At 63.5% G+C, this 17,554-nt stretch overlaps 2 protein-coding genes across 4 annotated transcripts in view; one reads left to right on the top strand and one right to left on the bottom strand.

The window, feature by feature from the left end:
* The first annotated feature begins 3,739 nt into the window (after positions 1-3,739).
* MPG (N-methylpurine DNA glycosylase) lies at positions 3,740-11,019 on the top strand. The gene is made up of 4 exons (XM_019987919.2): positions 3,740-3,864; positions 5,760-5,993; positions 8,350-8,554; positions 10,577-11,019. Exons 2-4 carry the CDS (start codon positions 5,772-5,774, stop codon positions 10,981-10,983), a joined length of 834 nt encoding a protein of 277 aa, XP_019843478.2. The 5' UTR covers positions 3,740-3,864; positions 5,760-5,771; the 3' UTR covers positions 10,984-11,019.
* Positions 10,963-17,554, bottom strand: part of NPRL3 (NPR3 like, GATOR1 complex subunit) — a 33,224-nt gene continuing 26,632 nt past the window's right edge. For 2 of the 3 annotated variants that reach the window (XM_070779312.1, XM_019987917.2), the window contains exons 9-13: positions 15,073-15,179; positions 14,551-14,680; positions 12,825-13,014; positions 12,104-12,296; positions 10,963-11,666 (exon numbers count right to left, since the gene is read on the bottom strand). In XM_070779312.1, coding sequence (XP_070635413.1) covers positions 11,501-11,666; positions 12,104-12,296; positions 12,825-13,014; positions 14,551-14,680; positions 15,073-15,179 — 786 coding nt within the window. In that variant the 3' untranslated portion in view covers positions 10,963-11,500. Of the gene's footprint in view, positions 11,667-12,103; positions 12,297-12,786; positions 13,015-14,550; positions 14,681-15,072; positions 15,180-17,554 lie in introns of those variants that run through there. The other variant, XM_070779313.1, reaches the window with a different exon arrangement.

The raw sequence follows: 17,554 nt of genomic DNA on the forward strand, positions 1-17,554 counted from the left end.
CAGGCTTCCTCAGAAGCAAACCGGGGACCAGGGGTCCTAAAGACCCTCCCACTGGGTGCAGATTCCTGAGGCACACAGGGCCCAGCCCCTCCAGCCTCAGAGGCCCCATATGTGTCTTCAGGGGCCCTTTGCTGGCCTGGGACCAGGAGGCAGTGGTCTTCTCTGAAGAGAGGAGCTGCCTCGGTCAGGTCAGTAAGCTAAGCCCAGGGCATGGCTTCAGACAGTGCCCTGGTCCTTGCCCACACAGAAAATAAAGTGGACTAGTTGAGGTTGGTCACTGGAGCCTGGGAGAGGGACAGAACCCTCTGATTGACTGCCTGTCCACACTGCCGGATGGGACAGCATGGTGTCTGCACACTCTGGGTCCTTTGTGAACTCGAGGAAATCAACACAATTCTTGGGTTGAGGGAGACAATGAAAGCTTCGGAGGGGCTACAGGAGGGTCCTTCAAGGGGAGGGGGGGTGTGTGACCCAAGAACCTTGGCTACACCACCTCCCCGTCCGTGCAAGGCTCCCAGCCAGAGACAGGACAGTCTCTCCACGCCTGGCATTCCCCACCCTGCCAGGAGTAAGCCTGCCCTGTCCACCTGGATGCCCAGCCTGGCTGCCAGGGCCAGAGCTGGTGGTGTCCTCTCTGGAGCCCAGCGCCTGGGCTCACCTCCAGCGCTTGCCAAGGCCGGGCGTCCAGCTTGACAGGTCTCCCTTCAGCGGGTGCTGCAGGGCATCCAGAACCCCTCCGTGACCCAGACTCTCGTTCCCAGCAGCCAGGAGCTCGGCCAGAGCAGGCCCTCAGCCAGGCCTGGGCCCACCTCCTAGTCCCTCCCGCCGCAGCACTCCCACCCCAGCCAGCACCACCTCGAGTTGTCCTCAGTGAGTGCAAGCTGCCTTTCCGAAGAGGGTGGCCCCCTCCTGCTTCCTTTGGGCTGCCTCCACGGGACCCTCTCTGTCCCCACGCCTGTGAGACCCCAAGCAGCCTCTGCTGCAGGCCCTTGCCCCTCACAAGTGTGGCTGCCACGTCCACCCTGGCAGGCAAGCCCAGGAGTCCACAGGTTCTCAGCCCACCAGGCCTCCTGAGCAGGACCCTGACGCCAGAAGGACAGTGTGAGCAGAGGCACGGACCCCGGCCACAGGGACACATGCACAGCCTCATTGCCCTGTGCTCTGACAGAGGCACTCCTGACACGGAGGACCAGCTCCCAGTCCCTCTTTCATCTTTTCTGAGGCCCTGGAAGGAGGAATCCACTGCAGCCGCCTCGGATGTGTGCAGGTGACAGGCTGGCCCGGTGTGTGGACCACTCCCTGCCTGCGGACGGCTCTAGGACCTGAGGGGGTGGGGGCCCAACCACTGAGAGGCACCCCTACCAGCTATTAGGGGTTAGTTCAGCAGGCCCGCCTGAACTCTGGGGGCCTGCATGAGCTCAGGACCAGCCCCTGGCTATTTGGGGAAGAGGCAGCAGTGGGCCAGGCCAGCCAGGGGCCTGAAGTCACTGGCTATTTGAGGCAGCTGCCCCTCCCCACGTCTCGGGGCCGGGCAAGGGGGCCCCGAGCACCCGGCCCCCAGGGAGCAGCATTGGCAGCACAGCCCCAGGAAGGGGCGACGCGGCCAGGGGCTGCCGCGCTGCCCGAATGCCCCGGGCCCGTCGGCCACAGAGGCCCCTGCCCAAGGCGGCCCCGCTGCAGCCTCAGGGACAGCGCGGCCCCTCTGGCAGCGTTCGCTGCCCCCACACAGAGGCACAGAGAGAAGGCCCACGAGCAGTGTGCTAGGTGGGAGCTCGTGGAGCCATTGTCCTTTCAAGGCTCAGGGACCACCATTCCCTCCAGGGCGTGGGGCAGCTCCCCTGGGCACCAACCCCTTTCAGAGCACTGAGGGCTTCCGCCAAGGAGCCTCTCCCAGCCCAGCAGGCAGGCACCCTGGGGACAGAGGAGAAGGTCCTAGTCCCGTCCCCCTGCTGAGCACCCGCTTCTCACCCCGGCCAGCCCGCAGCCCGCCCTGTAGGCCACAGTGGGAACGCGCAGCCCACCACCTCACCACTTCCTGCCTGCGGTGCAGCCTCAGACCACAAAGCAGGAAGTGGGGGGCCGGGGCGGGAGGGGGCAGAGGTTGTGCAAGGCCCTGCACTTGGGCTGAACATCTGGAGAAGGGGCTGCTGGCTCCAGCCCCGTCTCCTCCCTCTGGGCTGCCCTCCAAACCTCTCTTCGTCTTCAAGTTGGGGATAAGACACCCTGAAGGAATGTGTGAACTCCCGAGATTTCTACAAGGTCCACGCACCATTAGTGAAATTGAAATGAGAACGAATCCAAAACAGCAGCCACCATGCCCCTGGCGCCCCCAGGGGGATGGGCCCCACTGCAGCCTCAGCTTGCCTCAGGGCAGGGGGAGGGAGGCTGGGCACACAGGAAGGCCGGAAGGGGGGGCATTGTTAGGGCAGAAAGGCTGCAGCGGGTGAGGAGGGAAGAAGGGTGGGAGTCACATCCAGGCCTGCCTCACAAGTTCCCACTGACGACACACTGCCCACCCCCGGAAGGAAGCAGCCCTTGGTGCCACACACAGCTGGGCGGCTTCCAGCAGGCGCTGCAAGGCTGCCCCTCCCTCCGCAGGAAGTCCCCGTGGGGGCCCTGGGAGGTGGGGGTGCACAGCTGGGCCAGGGCCTGGGCCTGCGCTGGAGCTGAGCCCCTGGGCTGGTCTGAGGAGGAGGAGGAGGTGCTGGAGACCAGGGCTCTCCGAGCTGGACTTGCTGACCAGGCGCCATGCACATCCTGGCCCGTCACAGGCCCTGGTACCTCCCCCTACCCCCACACCATCCTCTGCCCAGCAGCTCCCCAAGGCCCAGTGGGTGCCCCTCACAGGGCCAGGGTGACCCGGTCAGAGAGCTCAGGCCACGCTCCAGGGCAGAGCTGTTCCCTACGCTGCCCAAAAGGGCAGTGATGCACCTCACAGCGCCCCCAGCCGCTGCCCTGCAGTAAGGGTGGTCAGAGGTCTCCACAGCCCTCCTGCTGGCCCGACTGCACTCCAGCCCGCTCACCCCCAGAACTGTGTAGGCTCCTCTCAGCATCCTTAGGTGGTGGGAGGGGTGGGGGCCCCACTACTGAGACACTGTCCTGGGACCCACTCCTAAGTGTTGGGAGTGGGGGCGCTTCCAGAAAGGCCTGGGTCCACCTCCTGGACAAAGTCTTCCTGGCCCACTCCGTCATCCAATCTATCCTCTCCACCCAAATGCCCCCTAGGTAATGCGCGTCCGCAGTCCAGGAAGGCGTGTCTCAAGGACCAGGGCTCCCATGCCCCCTCCCTCAGGCGCACTCCACGTGCACCCCAAAACCACCACACCTCCAGCCGGGGCCCAGTCAAGGCTCCTAAGAGACCAGGCCTCTTGGAGGTCTGACAGACCAGGCCTCTTGGAGGTCTGACAGACCAGCCGGTGGAGGCGTGCGTTCTGCGGCTGGGCTGCGTCGGGGAGGGTGGACCAGGGTGCAAGTGTGGCGCGGAGAGGGGGGGCATGCCACTGGGAGAGGTGAGGAGCCCGGGGCTCCCCTTCACCCCAGCTGCCTACTCCCCCTCACACTGCAAGCGTTCCAGCAGCCGCGGGCTTCGTCCAAGATGGGAGGTGGGGGTGCCAGGCAGGGGCGCCAGCGGGAAACGCGGGTCCCCAGGCCAGCCCCCACCCCGGCCGAGGCGGACCCGTGCCGGCGCCCGCCCCGCTCCGCTCCGCTCCCCCGCCCGCAGCCGGCCTTCCGCCCTCCTCCGCGCAGGCGCCGGCTCCACCCCCAGACCGGGCGGTGCTTCCGGGTGGGCTCCTGGGTGGGCTCCGCGCCGGCGTGTCCGGAGCCGCGGCGGACCGCTGGAAGCCTACGCGTCGCGGGGCCCAGGTGAGTGCGCACCCCGGGAGCACGTCCCTCCGAGGGCGCACGGCCGAAGGACAGGCTTTGGGCTGAGACCCTCCCCGGAGTCTCAGCCCCACCGCAGTGAGCCCTGAGCGGGAGCCAGTAACGTGCTCCCGGGCCGCCCCTCTGCGTGTGCAGTCTTTAGATGAGCCCTGCCGGCGGGGTCGGACCCGCTAGGCCGCTCCATTTGCCACCAGCAGAGTCGAGGCCCAGCCCGAGGCCTCCAGGAAGGAGAGCCCGAGTCCGGTTGCCTGGTTACATGCTGGGCACACGGCCCGGCTCACACGGCCCCTGCCCGGAGCCCGCCTGCCGCAGACGTGACCGTCCGGTTGGCCCGAGAGGCTACTTCCGCACAGCCCTCCCTCCAATGCGTGTCCCAGACGGATAAACACTCTGTAACTGACCCTGTTCGCCCAGGTTTTGACGGAGGGCTGGCAGGTGTCTTGGGCGCCTGCTTCCAGGCGGCTGTTTCCTGCCCTCCCCTTGGGGAGACCCAGCCTGGCAAGAGACCCTCCCCAGGTTTTGCCCAGAGCTCTGCGCTCTGATGAGGGTGTTTCTTCCTAACACTAGTGAAGGCTGGCTGTAGGCTGGCTGAGTACTTCCCCGGCGTCTCATTTTATTCTCAGAACCACCCTGTGTGATGATGTTGGTTCCCTTTCTGCAGGTGAAACAGAGGCACAGACATTAAGTCACTTTCTGGGGCAGCCGGCACTCTTGGGTGCAACAGCAGGCTCACCCCACTCCTCAGCCCGGGGATCTGAACCAGGGCCTCGCTGAGCCTCACTCCTGGGGCAGCTGTATGAGTCCCCACCCCCCAGGGTGGGTCAGGGCAGAGACCCAGAGTCAGCCCGGGGCCTTGGGCAGGCCGCGAGCCACACCCGGGCTGAGGAGCAGGGCCGCAGCGTCCCGGAGCGCGAGCCCACGCTCGGTATCGGAAGATGGGCTAGGCTGCAGTCGCGGTCACATCAGCATCTGTTCTCAGCTGACCAGTGGCTCCAGACAACATAGTGTCAGCACTTACGTTAAAGATGATGGGTCTGTCGCATGCCAGGGAGGCACTGGAATCGACCCCTGAGGAGGGTGTCCAGGCCCCAGTGCTCACCTGCATCTTCCCTGGGAGACTGGCTGGTCCCAGAATGAGTGAGGGTGTGTGTGGTCAGGTCCCCGGCCCTGCGGCAGCAGCTGGGAGGCAGGCGGTGTGCTGGTCTTGGCGGAGCCTCCTCACTCCTGGGACCTCACCTTTGCTTCACTTCTCCTTATTCTGACATCCTGAGTCACGAGCCACAGGACAGCTGGGGACTCATCAGGGTTGTCCTGAGCCAAGGAGACGAGCAACCTGGTGCTCACCCACGGGGGTGTCAGGCCTTCTGGGCCCTTGTAGGAGGGGTCAGGCACAGCGGGAGTCCTGCCGACTTGGGGAAGGGGTGTGGATGACTCGACCCCCCAGTCTGTTCCTCGGCCAAGGCCCCACTGGGGTCACAGCTGACTTAAAGTTCCTGGTCAGGGTCAGGTGCCCAGGGCTCAGAAGTCCACTTGGGGACCCCGTGATGAGTGGCAGTCAGCGGGGACCAGCCCTGACCCAGGCCTGGGTGCCACTGTCCCCTCCCCGGGCCCTGAAGCCCCCTGCCACTGAGCTGTGTAAGTGCTGCGTACGGGGCAGAGTGGCTGCTTTGTCACTGCCTTTACGTGCGGTCATCTCCTAGGGCCTCCGGGTCCCCGCCTGGGCGGAGCACGTCAGGTGTGGCATCATCTGCAGCTGGTTGCCCCCGTTTTGCAGATGAGGAGGTGAACAGGCAGGCAGTTGAATGAGTCCTTGAGCTCCTGACTTCACTGAACAACCATCTGTCCTCCCCAGATGATTTTGTCCTTTCCCATTTCAGCTTTCCTGCACAATGGGGCAGAAAAAGCAGCGAGCGTTGGAGGCCAAGCGGCATCAGAACCCATCAGACGGGACCCAGACGCCTTCCCCCAAGGAGCTGCACCTGGGGCCGCCCGCGACCCTGGGCCCCACGCGCAGCATCTATTTCTCAAGCCCGGAGGGCCGTCCTGCTCGCCTGGGATCAGCGTTTTTCGACCAGCCCGCAGTGTCCCTGGCCCGGGCATTTCTCGGACAGGTAATAGAAATGTAGCAGCGTGGCCTCCGCGTGAAGAGTCATCACCGGGCAGCATCTGTGGGCACAGCCCTCTTCCCCCTGGGCTCACGTCCCTGACTTGGCCCTGCGTGTCCTCACGCAGTCAGCCACTTTGCCCACACTTGCCCTGAGGAGCTTCACCTGAGTCGCCTGGAGCAGGGGTTGGGGCAGGGTTGGCTGAGAAGAATGCCGAGGTTGCTGGGGTGTCTGCCTGCTCTGGGCAGTGCGAGTGAGGAGGCAGCAGCTGCAGCATAGGACTTTCCATTGGGGCATGGGAGCGCTGGCCCTGGGTTTCTCACAAGGACTGTGGTCTGTGCTGGCCCTGTCACCTGCCCTGTCCCCTGGCACAGCCACTGCCCTGCCGGAGTTGGTCTGTGTGTGTAGCACCTTAGACACACAGCAGCCGAGCCCACGGCACACAGGCTGTCCTGCATCGGCACGGGCTGGAGACAGCCTCTTCCTTGCCACTGGCTCGCTTCCCAGCAGCACCTGCAGCCCCGACCCCTGGGGGGGCCGCTGGATGCCCAGCACCCGTCGGGGAGCCTGCTCCAGGCAGTGTGCACACAGCATGTGCCACATCTGTCTGGAGCACCATCGGGCTACAGTCCTGGTGCCAAAACCCTGGCTTTCTGGTGGTCCTGGAGGCTCTGTGGCTACGTTGTGTCCTTTAATGAGTCTACCGTGAGGTTAAAATAGCCAAGGAGATTCAGTTTCTGTGGCTATTTGAAAACTGGTGCCAAGAACAGACCCTAAAATGTAAGCTAGTGGAGCGTGATCTAAAGTGTGCACTCGTCCAGAAGGGAGCAGTCTGTTCCTCTGAGGATGCTCTGAGCTTCAGGGGCCAGGAGGTCCTGAAAGCATGTGGAGTCAGGAGAGGTTATGACCTCACACGAAGTGGCATGGGGGCAGGTGAGTCCAGCGTCCTGTCGAGGACCCCAGGTCCTCACAGGCTCCCCCTGGGCTCCCGGCATGCCCATTTGAGCCTGAGGGTGGACAGGGCAGTGTCCAGCAGAGAAGGGAAGGTCTTATCCCGTGTGCCCCTTTCCTTCAGGAGGAGAACCTTTCTCAGACCCTCCCAGTGGATGTCCTCTGTAGAGCCCCTACCAGGCTTGGGTTGTGCACTCATCCTTGGGCAGGTCAGTGCAAGGAGCTACGGGTTGCCACAACAGCCCAAACCACTCTGTGTCCCCTCGTGGGTTGAGAAGGGTCCTCTTAGGACCCCCACCAGCAAGCAGGAGATATTTGTGATGGGCTGAGGGGCAGCCGACTCCTGCTGTCTGAGAGAAGGTCGTGAGATTCGGGGCAGGAGCAGACCGTGAGCACAGGGCTGCGGGAGGCTCCGCCTACCCCATGGCGGCGCAGAAACCATCAGGCTGTTTCCTGATCCTGGCCAGACACAGTGGGCTCCGTGGGTTAAGGGGCAGTGGCCTGGCCATCTGCTTGATTGCTCTGGCCTAAGGACAAGGCAGGTGCTGGGGACGTCCTGGGGAGGTGGCCATCCCTGATACTACACCATGAACCCTGATTGAGTCAGACCTGGGGCTGCAGACACTGGGCATGCCTGCCAGCCATTCTCAGGGCCGGGCCACTGTGCTGCGTGGTGCAGGCGCCGGGCACAGGGCTCCAGGCGGGCGGGCCCGGCTCTGGCGTGCCCAGCACTCTTCAGGGCCCTGACTCCCCTGAGGCCTGCTTTCCTTGGTGCTCTGCTGGCCCCAGGGGACAGCCCCTGACAGCTGCCCCCGCCCTGTGCTCAGCCAGCCTCTGTCCCTCGCTGGACCCAACCCCAAACCCACCCAGTCCCCGCCCCAGGGTGTTGTCCAAGGCAGCCAGCGCCAGGCCCGACTCCCCGGCCCACTGCCTGTGCTGACCCCCAGTTCAAGGAGCTTGCCACCCCAGGGCTGGGGGCCAGGCTGGGGCACTGTGGGGCAGCTGGTCCTACTGCTTTCAGAGCTGGCTGCATGGGCGCTGAGCATGACAGCCCTTTGCAATTGGTCTGGGTGGAGAGTTCCACGGGCCCTGGAATCCCGGGCAGGGCCCTGTGCCCTTCACACCGCTCAGCCTCAGGCTAAGCGTCAGGTCCGGGGGCACTGGGCATGGAGGGCAGGGCACCCATGAGAGGACGCGTGAGGACTCGCTAGTGCTGAACACACCCCAGCCAGGCCGGCTGCGCCCTGTGGACGGGACACTCGCTGAGCAGGGCCCGCGGCCCAGCGGGATGGGGGGCGCCATGGCCGGCCCGGCTGTATGCGGATGTCCTGGGACATCCCAAGCTGGGGAGGGGCGTCCAGGCCGCGGGCCATCAGCAGGGAACGAGCCCCCTTTTTCCTCCCCGGAGCAGATCTTGGTCCGACGACTGGATGACGGCACAGAGCTCCGCGGCCGCATCGTGGAGACTGAGGCATACTTGGGGCCAGAGGATGAAGCTGCCCATTCAAGGGGTGGCCGGCAGACCCCCCGCAACCGTGGCATGTTCATGAAGCCCGGGACCCTCTACGTATATCTCATCTACGGCATGTACTTCTGCATGAACGTCTCCAGCCGAGGTGAGGAGGACCGGGGAGCAGGTGTCTGAGCCAGGGGCGCCTTGGGAGCGAGGCTGCAGCATCACCCTGGCTGCACTGCCAGTGGCTCAGAGATCAACCTGAACCCAGAGCGGCAGGTGCAGGAGCCCCCGGGTGGCCGCTGGTGCTGCTGGTGGCCCGGGAGGACTCGGAGGGCCGACTGGGGGGGAACGACCGTGCGATCAATTTGGGGTGCTCTGGGCTCAGGCAGGAACCTCACCAGTGGGCAGTCACGGGGTCTCAGCAGGATGGCCCTGCCACCGTGGGGAACACGAGGCAGTGTCTGGATGTTCTTGGCCGTCAGAGCCCTGGGGTGCTCCTGGCTTCCCCTGCGTAGGGGTCAGGGAGGGTGCACACCGTTCATGACGCATAGGACGCCTGACTCCACAGAGAATGGTGGCCCCAGGGTCAGCAGTGCCAAATGGAGAGAGGCTGATCTAGAGCTCCCCCTCGTTGGGGGACCCACTAGGTCCTTCGTGGGTAGGCACCTCTGTTTTCTTGGGCGTTTGTGCTGGGAAGGAGGCGCCCAGCAGTAGGTCTCCCTAGCCCAGTCTGGCCAGCCAGTTCCAGCGTCCGTCTGCTGAGCCTCTGTCCCAAGATGAAGGCTTGGGGATGTCAGGGCTGTCGGTCACACTGGAGAACTGCAGTGACGTGCGAGTTGTGATCGCCCAGGGTGGACAGCTGCAGATGCTGAGTGTGAGCCGCAGCCTGGAGGATGCGGGGAGCCCTGACTGGCCCTGCACCCCGTCCCGCAGAAGGCAGTTATGTGAAACTGAGTGACAGGGACCGCCCCAGGGGCCTGTTATCTCCCAGAGAACTTTCCAGTGGCCAAGCTTTTCTTTGGCATTAGAACCAACCCCTCGTGAGGGGAGACTGGACTTGGACAAGGGGCTGCAGTTGGTGAGGAAGGGAAGGGGTTTTGGGGGGTACAGTTGGACTGGGCAGATGAGGGAGGTAATGTGTTCCTTTCTGGTCATGTGAGCAGGATGCCCAGGAACGTCCCAGTCAAGGGAGCAGAAAACTGCAGGGTGCAGACTGCAGGGGCCAAGCATCATCCAGGAGGGAGGGAGGGGCAGCGGGGCCGGTCTGTGCCTGCGGGGTGGAGGCCTGGTGGAGACCGAGCAGCTGCTGCGGGTGGGGGGGTGGGGGGCCAGGGGGGAGGATAGGGAGGCCCAGTGGGAAGAGCTGGGGCTGTACTCACACGCATCCTCGGAGAGGAGGGGTGAGCTGCTCCCCTGACCTGTGTGCGGGCGGCACCCAGCACGCTTGGTGGAACCAGAGGGAGCTGTGCAGCTGGTGAGGGAGGGCCCAGGAATCATGGAGGAACTAGAGCCCAGGCTTGGGCGCCCTCAGGCCATCCTGAAATGCTTTGAAAAGTGGCTGGTTAAGGCTTGCAGGCTGTGCAGGAGGCCGGCTCCTGGGTGTTGTTGGGAAGCCCTGTGTGGCTAAGGCCCTGGAGGGACTGGGCTGGCCACGTGTCGGGCTGAGCCCCTCAGATCCCAGCAGGTGGGGCAGACTCCGGGCCCAGAGCAACCCTGGTGCTCAGCTGGGGATCAAGGGCTCTGGACAGGCATGTATTCTCTGGGGAATCCCAGGCCCTGGGTGTCGGCCCTCCCTCAGTGGCCTGGACTGTTGGGGGAGAGGGCGGGCCCCGAGGTGGGGAGCTATGTTGGCACCTCTCCCCACTGGGTCACAGGGTGGGGCTCACCTGTACCCTGTGTACACTGGGTGTACATGGGCATATGCCCATGGGGGGCCGTCTCTGGGGCTTCCATTGCCTACCGACCTTACAGTTAGCGCTAGTCACACTAACCAGAGGAAGCCAGGGAGCTCCATGCCTCCCCAGCTGGTAGACACACGGCTAGAGGTGCCCGTAGGAGGCACAGGTGAGCAGGACGGGTGGCAGGCAGAGAGTCTGGGCAGAGAGTGAGCACAGGTGTCCCCAGCTGCTCTGGTCAGGCCTTGGATAGGAGAACCACAGCCTGGAAGCTCCATCTCCCACAGGGGACGGGGCGTGTGTCCTGCTCCGAGCGCTGGAGCCCCTGGGGGGCCTGGAGGCCATGCGGCAGCTTCGCCACGCCCTCCGCAAAGGCGCTGCAGGACGAGCCCTCAAAGACCGTGAGCTCTGCAACGGCCCCTCCAAGCTGTGCCAGGCCCTGGCCATCGACAGGAGCTTCGACCAGCGCGACCTGGCCAGGGATGAGTCTGTGTGGCTGGAGCAGGGCCCCCCCGAGCCCAGTGAGCCAGCCGTGGTGGCGGCAGCCCGTGTGGGCATAGGCCAGGCTGGCGAGTGGGTCCAGAAGCCCCTGCGCTTCTACATACGGGGCAGCCCCTGGGTCAGCGTGGTGGACAGGGCGGCAGAGCGGGACACACAGACTGGAGCCAGGGCGTGCTCCCACAAGGACTTTTAATTGTTTACCAACGAAATAAAGGCTGTGTTTCTAGAAGAGTGTCCTTTGCACCTTGTCCAGAGCCCTCCTGGCAGCCAGCTCTGCTCCGGTGACCCAGGGCCACCGTGCCCACTTTCTCTCAGGCCTGAAGCCACGCTGGGGTGGGGGGCACCACGGCAGACACACTCCCAGGGGAAGCAGAACGACTCCCCACAGGATGTCCTGAGCCAGGTCCTGGTGCCTTGGGTGCCCACAGAGAGGACTGCTTGGCCACGGCCTCCAGAGGCCAACACAGGAAGGTGGGGCTGGGGAGGTGCCCGCAGGCAGGCAGTGCTGGGCCAGACAGGGCGGCGAGGGACACGGGCAGAATCGTGTGGGAGGCATGCAGCCCTCAAGAGGCCCGCGTGCTGGTCGCGCCCCTACCACGAGCCTCACCTTCGCAGCCCAGGGCCCGAGGCTGTCCTGAAGACGAAGATGAGGAGAGCAAGGCCCCGCAGTGGGAGGGAGCAGGGGGTGAGAGGCAGTGCCCCCACCCAGCTCACGTGAGCAGGGCCTGGAAGACGGCGATGACCGGGTCCTCGTGGGTGGTCACCACCAGGACGCTGCGGAACTTGTCCACGAGCGCCAGCAGCTGGGAGCGCCGTGTATTCTCATTGTACATGATCTCCTCCAGGTGGTGGCGGCCGCGGAAGTAGTGCAGGAGCCTGCCGGGGGTGGGGGTGGGAGGGCGTGAGGACAGCTACGGCGTGGGGCTCAGACAGCCCGCGGGACCCGCTCCCACCACAGCCCTTCGGCAGAGGGGGGTGCACGGGCAGCCGTAGCTTCGGCCCTCCGTGCCACTGCAGCTCGGGGGAGTCTGGCTTGGAGGCTTGGCCCGACAACCTGATGCTCCCGGAACACCATGTGCCCAGTGCCCCCAGGTCTGGGCTGGGGGTGACAAGTCTCTCACCCAGATGTGCAGACCTCAGGCCCCACCCCGCCCCCAGACCAAGGGTCCTGGGACGATCCCTGCTCAGCCCTCGAGGACGACGTGACGAGCAGCACTGGAAGGAGGTCCAAGAGACACTCCACACACAGGCGCCAGTCCTGAGGCCTGCGCTGAGGTCCGCCGCCCGTCTCTCCACACGGGGCCCCGCCGCACCTGGCAAGCATGCGGAGGTCCTCCGGGTTCTGGGCCGCAGGCACGCTGAGGATGGCGGCCCGCTCGTGCTCAGACAGGCTGGCCAGCAGGCTCTCCGTCATCCTCCTGTTCAGCGGCGAGTCCCCGCTGGGGAGCAGCTCAGCGCTGGAGTTGTCCATGCTGGGGCTGGTGAGGGTCATGTCATCGCTGCTGGCTGAGAACCGGCAGCAGTCAGGGAGCGGCAGCCCTGCGGTCACCCACATCCACCTGGGAGCTCACCGCCACGCCCTCGGGGAGCTGCCCCAAACCCCAAGGTCATCCAGTCCCGAGCATTAATGGGGCCCTGGGAAGACTGGGGTCCCCAAGCCAGGGACCTGGGCTCAGGGCTGCTGCCTTAGGGAGACACTGTGGCCAAATGGCTCTGCAGAGAAGGGACCAGTCACCATCTCCACAGAGGCGCTGGGCCAGGCTGCTCCAACTCAGCAAGGCAGAGCCCCGTCCTCAGGGAAGCAGGGGAGGACCTCCCGTCCCCCAGGCAGAGCTGCCCAGCGGGGCGAGTGACATCCATGCGAGGACACAGCTGCCCAGAGGGCGGTGTGAGCAGGGGTTCGAGTGCGGCCCTGTGACGGTACCGTGGTCACTCACAGGTGCCCAAGTCGGACCTCCCAGCCACCCGCCTCTTGCAAGTGTGCCCAGGTGCTCACCCCCCTCCAGACAGATGCCCGGGGGCAGGAAATCCTACTTGGGGAGCCAAAGCTGAGGGCATTGGGCGTGCTGAGGCTGCGGCCGCCCACCCTGGTGGCGAGGGGCGCGTCGTCCTCGCGGGCGCGGGGCTCGTCCTCGCTGGGCGAGGCCATCAGGCAGACGTAGGTGTGCAGCTGCACCAGGAGCCGGCGCTGCAGCATCCACACCACCATCTGGATGAGCTGCGTCTGCAGGCAGGGGCACCGGAGGTCAGAGGGGACACCCGGCGGGGCCACAGCGGCCCTCACTCCGCCACGTGCCCAGCTGCCCACACGCCTTTCTGCCCAGAGCTGACAGGACCTGTGACATGGCGGCCCTGCTGTGCCGCCTCTCCCGGCCCGTGGGCTCTGTGGGGACCCCACCCATGGCCAGCACCCTAAGAGCAGAAAGTCCTCCCCCCTGGGTCGACCCCTGTGTGGGGGCATCCACGTCCCCAGACCCACATGCCACCTTCCTGTCACTGGGGTTCCCTGCTGGGAGGGCGGACAGGCATGGACACACGCGTGTACCGTGAGCATGTATGACCCAGTCACAGTAAGGAAAATGGAAGAGGACTGTAAAATACTTCAAGAGACCTCGTCAGCACTTGCACACATTCGGGGCCTGAAATAGGAGTTAGGGAGGCAGGCGGCTTCACCCAGGACCCAGCAGAATCAGAACCAGCTCCCCTCAGGCCAAGAAGAGCCACCGGCCGTCCAGACCACTGGGAAGTCTGCACTGGGGAGGGGGAGGGTACACACAGTGTGTCTTCTGTTCGGCTGGCACAACCTGGCACTGTTCCAGGAAACCAAAGGTGCCACGGACAACGGCATTTACGACAGTCACGCTGGGCGTCTAAGTGAAGGAACCAAGAGACCAACCTGCAGCTTGGGGTCGGAGCAGACCACACCCCACCCCTGGGAGGACCAGATGGTGACTGACACGGTCCCTCCTCTGCATTCACAACTTGAGGAGCAAAGGGCTGCTTTTAAGGACTGGCTTTGCCTACCAGCCCCAGCACTTGTTAGAGCAAACACTTCACTTTGAAGACAAGCCTTGAGAACACCAGCCCATCTCCCCCCGGGGCCCAGGGCTCAGGCTGGGGTGGGGGAGGGGCAAGGCCTGGCTCTGGGACCCAGGTCAGTCAGTCCTTCTGTAAACACACAACTCGCCAGCTCGTTCCCCATGCCTCGCCCCTCCCTGGTGGCCACCACGCCACGCCCACACTCCTGCCAGCCCCTCGCCACCCTGACTCTGACCCAGACCCAGGCCTGTCCTGTGCAGGCCCCAAATGTGAAAATTCTGGGTGTCTGTGAGCTCAGACTTATACCCACAGACCCCGTGGCCACCGGGACCCTGGCAGGCAGGAGAGGGAGTCGGGGCAGGGCCCAGGCTCAGTAAAACAAAACCCTCTGTGTTCCCGATTCTAGGACCCCCAGGTCCAGAAGGGGCAGCGGGTGGCTCTCTTGTCCCAGGAGTGGTCACAATCTCCTGCCAGTTGACCTCTTAGCTCCGCCCTAACCCTGAGAACTGCCTGCCACGGGCAGACAGGGCTCCGTGTGTGGAGGGACTGGCACTGCCCAGGTGTCGGCAGGCAGCCAGCCTCTGGCAGGGCAGGTATCACCTACGCAGCAAGCACTGCCCCCAACCCAGGCTTTGGGCGCAGCAACACTGCAGGCCTGGGATCAATTGGGGACTGAAGCCAGGTGGCTGGTCCCTGGGCTCCCCCAGCTCCCAAGACTCACCTCCTGAACAGGGGGGGCCAGGGGGTTCCTGAATTCTGACAAGGAGACAGGCAAGGAGAACTTGGCAAGGACAGATGGCAGGTCGTGAGATGGAAACTGGCGTGAGAACTGCTCGGCGAGCGGGGAATACCTGGGGATGGGGGTGAGGATCCCTGAGCTCGAGAGGTCTCCCCTCAGTCAGGCATCTGTGTCCTTGCCTCGAGCCCGCGCTGGGCAGGAGGGGATGCAGTGTGGTGAGGGTCCGGGAGGGTGCAGTGAGGACAGAGCCCAGACGCCTTCCCCACGCGGCAGCCCCTGTGAGCCTCTGCGTCAGGACCAAGGCTCCTGACCTCCCAGCAGGCACCCCGCGCAGGGCCCACTGGCCAGCAGGTGTGGGCAGGCGCAGACCTTTCCCAGAGGCTGCAAGTGCAGAGCAGCACAGGCCTGGGTGGCGCTGGAGGGGCGGGACCAGGCCAGAACTGGGACACGGGCCTGGCTGAGCTGGGAGCACCACCTGGGGCCCTGTCAGCCAGAGGGACTCACAGACACACGCTGGCGTTGGGAGACAGCATGTAGACGTTGTTTTCACACAGCGGGTAGATGATGATGGCCTTGCCCCAGTACACCAGGTGGGCCGCAAGCTGGAAAACCTGCAGGCAGGGAGCAGGGGACTGCTGGGAGGCTGAGCCTTCTGCCACTGGTCCTCAGCTGTCCCAGCTGGCCCCGGCACGGACGCCTGGGCAACCAGGACGAGGTCGACTCAGCTGCGCAAGGGTCTTGGCTGCTCATCCTGGCAGAGGCCAGCCCCTAGCCCACCAGCACCGAGCACCAGGACAGTGGATGAGGGGTCTCTGCACCCACCCCCACCCCCACCCCTCACTCGTCCCTGGAGAACCTCCCTCTGTCTTGCTGCCCTGGGCTCTCAAGACATCAGGATGGCCCACAGACAGACCACAGCGCCGGGAGGGAGGGCCAGGGTGAGACCACGGCACTGGGCAGTGCTCACCCCGACCACCACAGCCAAGTGCCTGCGGGCACAGCACCAAAACACCCCCACCTCGTCTCAGCAAACAGGGCCTCCAGTGGCCCCAGCTCAAACACAAAGGACGTTTCAGTCCCACTGCTGACCCTCTCTCTCACCCCAAGTCCCAGTGACAATGGCTCTAAAGGAAACAGGCTCACTTCCCTCCGTCTCTGCCACCAACCTCACCCAGCGGGTCCACATCCCCTCTCCCTGCAGCCAGAGCGCCTGCTCCAGGCTAGAAGTCTGAAATTGGGAGCACTGGGCTGTTGGCAGGGACACTGATCTTTGCCTCCAAGATACAAGCTGCTGTTCCTGGCGTGAGGTGAGACCACGCCTCCCACCTTGGCCTCCACAGTCACCTCTTCTGCAGGTCACCTCCCGCCTCCTCTTCTGTAGTCAAAGCCTCTCCACCTGCCTCCCTCTCACAAGGGCCCACCCAGATCATCCAGGATTATCGCCTCATATCAAGAGTGTTAATTCCATCTGCAAAGTCCCACATAAGGAAGGTCCCACTCACATTAGGACGCGGAGGTCTACGAGGGCACTGTTCATTCATTACAAGTAACGTAAGTATAATCCTAATTTTGTTATTCAAAGATTATATATTAACGTTTATATAAAAGAGTTGGAGGAATCTACTGTGGTTACTGCTGCGATATGGGATTGTGGGCACTTACTCTGTGTCTATAATTTGTGTGATACTTGAACTTTGTAAGAAAGAATATATTAGTTTCATTAGACAAAAACCTTCAAATCACCTGATGACATTCACACCTGAGACCGACATTCCCTGATATCCGTGCAGGGGCTCCGGCTGGGCTCACCAGCCTCCCCCACGGGGCCTCTGCTGGGCCACCTGCTGAAGGAAGCAGCAGTGCCAGCGGCCGGCACAGTCCACCCGTGGGGCCAGGCCCTGCATGACCACACCAGCAGCAAACCCCGATCCACACCGGGTTCAGTGTAGAGGGGCGAGGAAGCAGACGGCAAGGGGCAGCAAGGGGCCCCATGGCAAGGCCACGGCCAGGGAGAAACAGAGGCGACATCATCAGAGCTCTGTGCAGGGCAACTGCGGCGGGGGGGGCGTGTCCACACAGGCCCCTGTCGGGCAGCCGCGGGGGCAGAGAGGGCCCCTCAGAGCCGCACACGCACGGGCCCCTGGCCTCAGCAGCACCGGTCAGGACGCCGCGCAGCGGTGCACACACCTCAGCCAGCGCCTGTGAGGTCTGTGTCTCGTGGGCGCTAGCAAGACAGTCCAGGACCCCACGTGAGACGCCAGGCACAGGTCAACAAACACTCGCACGTGGGGTGGACAAGGGTCATGGGGTAAAGATGGGGGGAGGATTCTAGACAACAGAATCCCAAAGGGCTGCTTTGGGGGAAAATGGCCTGAGAGTCGGGCCTGGTGAACAAGCTCCCCTACTGTGCTAACGTGCCCATCTCCATGGAAGATTCTGAAAGATGTGGGAATACCAGACCACCTTATCTGTCTCCTGAGAAACCTGTATGTAGGTCAAGAAGCAACAGTTAGAGTCAGACATGGAACAAGGGACTGGTTCAAAATTGGGAAAGGAGTAGGTCAAGGCTGTATATTGTCACCCTGCTTATTTATTTATGTCTAGAGTACATCATGCGAAATGCCAGGCTAGATGAAGGACAAGTTGGAATCAAGATTATGGGAGAAAAATCAATAACCTGAGATATGCAGATAATACCACCCTAATGGCAGAAAGCCAAGAGGAAATAAAGAGCCTCTTGATGAGGGTCAAAGAGGAAAATGGAAAAAGCTGGCTTAAAACTCAATATTAAAAAAACTAAGATCATGGCATCCAGTCCTATCACGTCATAGCAAACAGATGGGGAAAATGTGGGGAAAGTACAGATTTTATTTTCCCAAGCTAGAAAATCACTCTGGATGATGACTGCAGCCATAAATTAAAAGACGTTTGCTCCTTGAAAGGAAAACTATGACAAACCTAGACAGCGTATTAAAAAGCATCACTT

Source organism: Bos indicus, chromosome 25 (genome assembly GCF_029378745.1).
Source record: "Bos indicus isolate NIAB-ARS_2022 breed Sahiwal x Tharparkar chromosome 25, NIAB-ARS_B.indTharparkar_mat_pri_1.0, whole genome shotgun sequence".
In the NCBI taxonomy this organism is placed as follows: Eukaryota; Metazoa; Chordata; class Mammalia; order Artiodactyla; family Bovidae; genus Bos; species Bos indicus.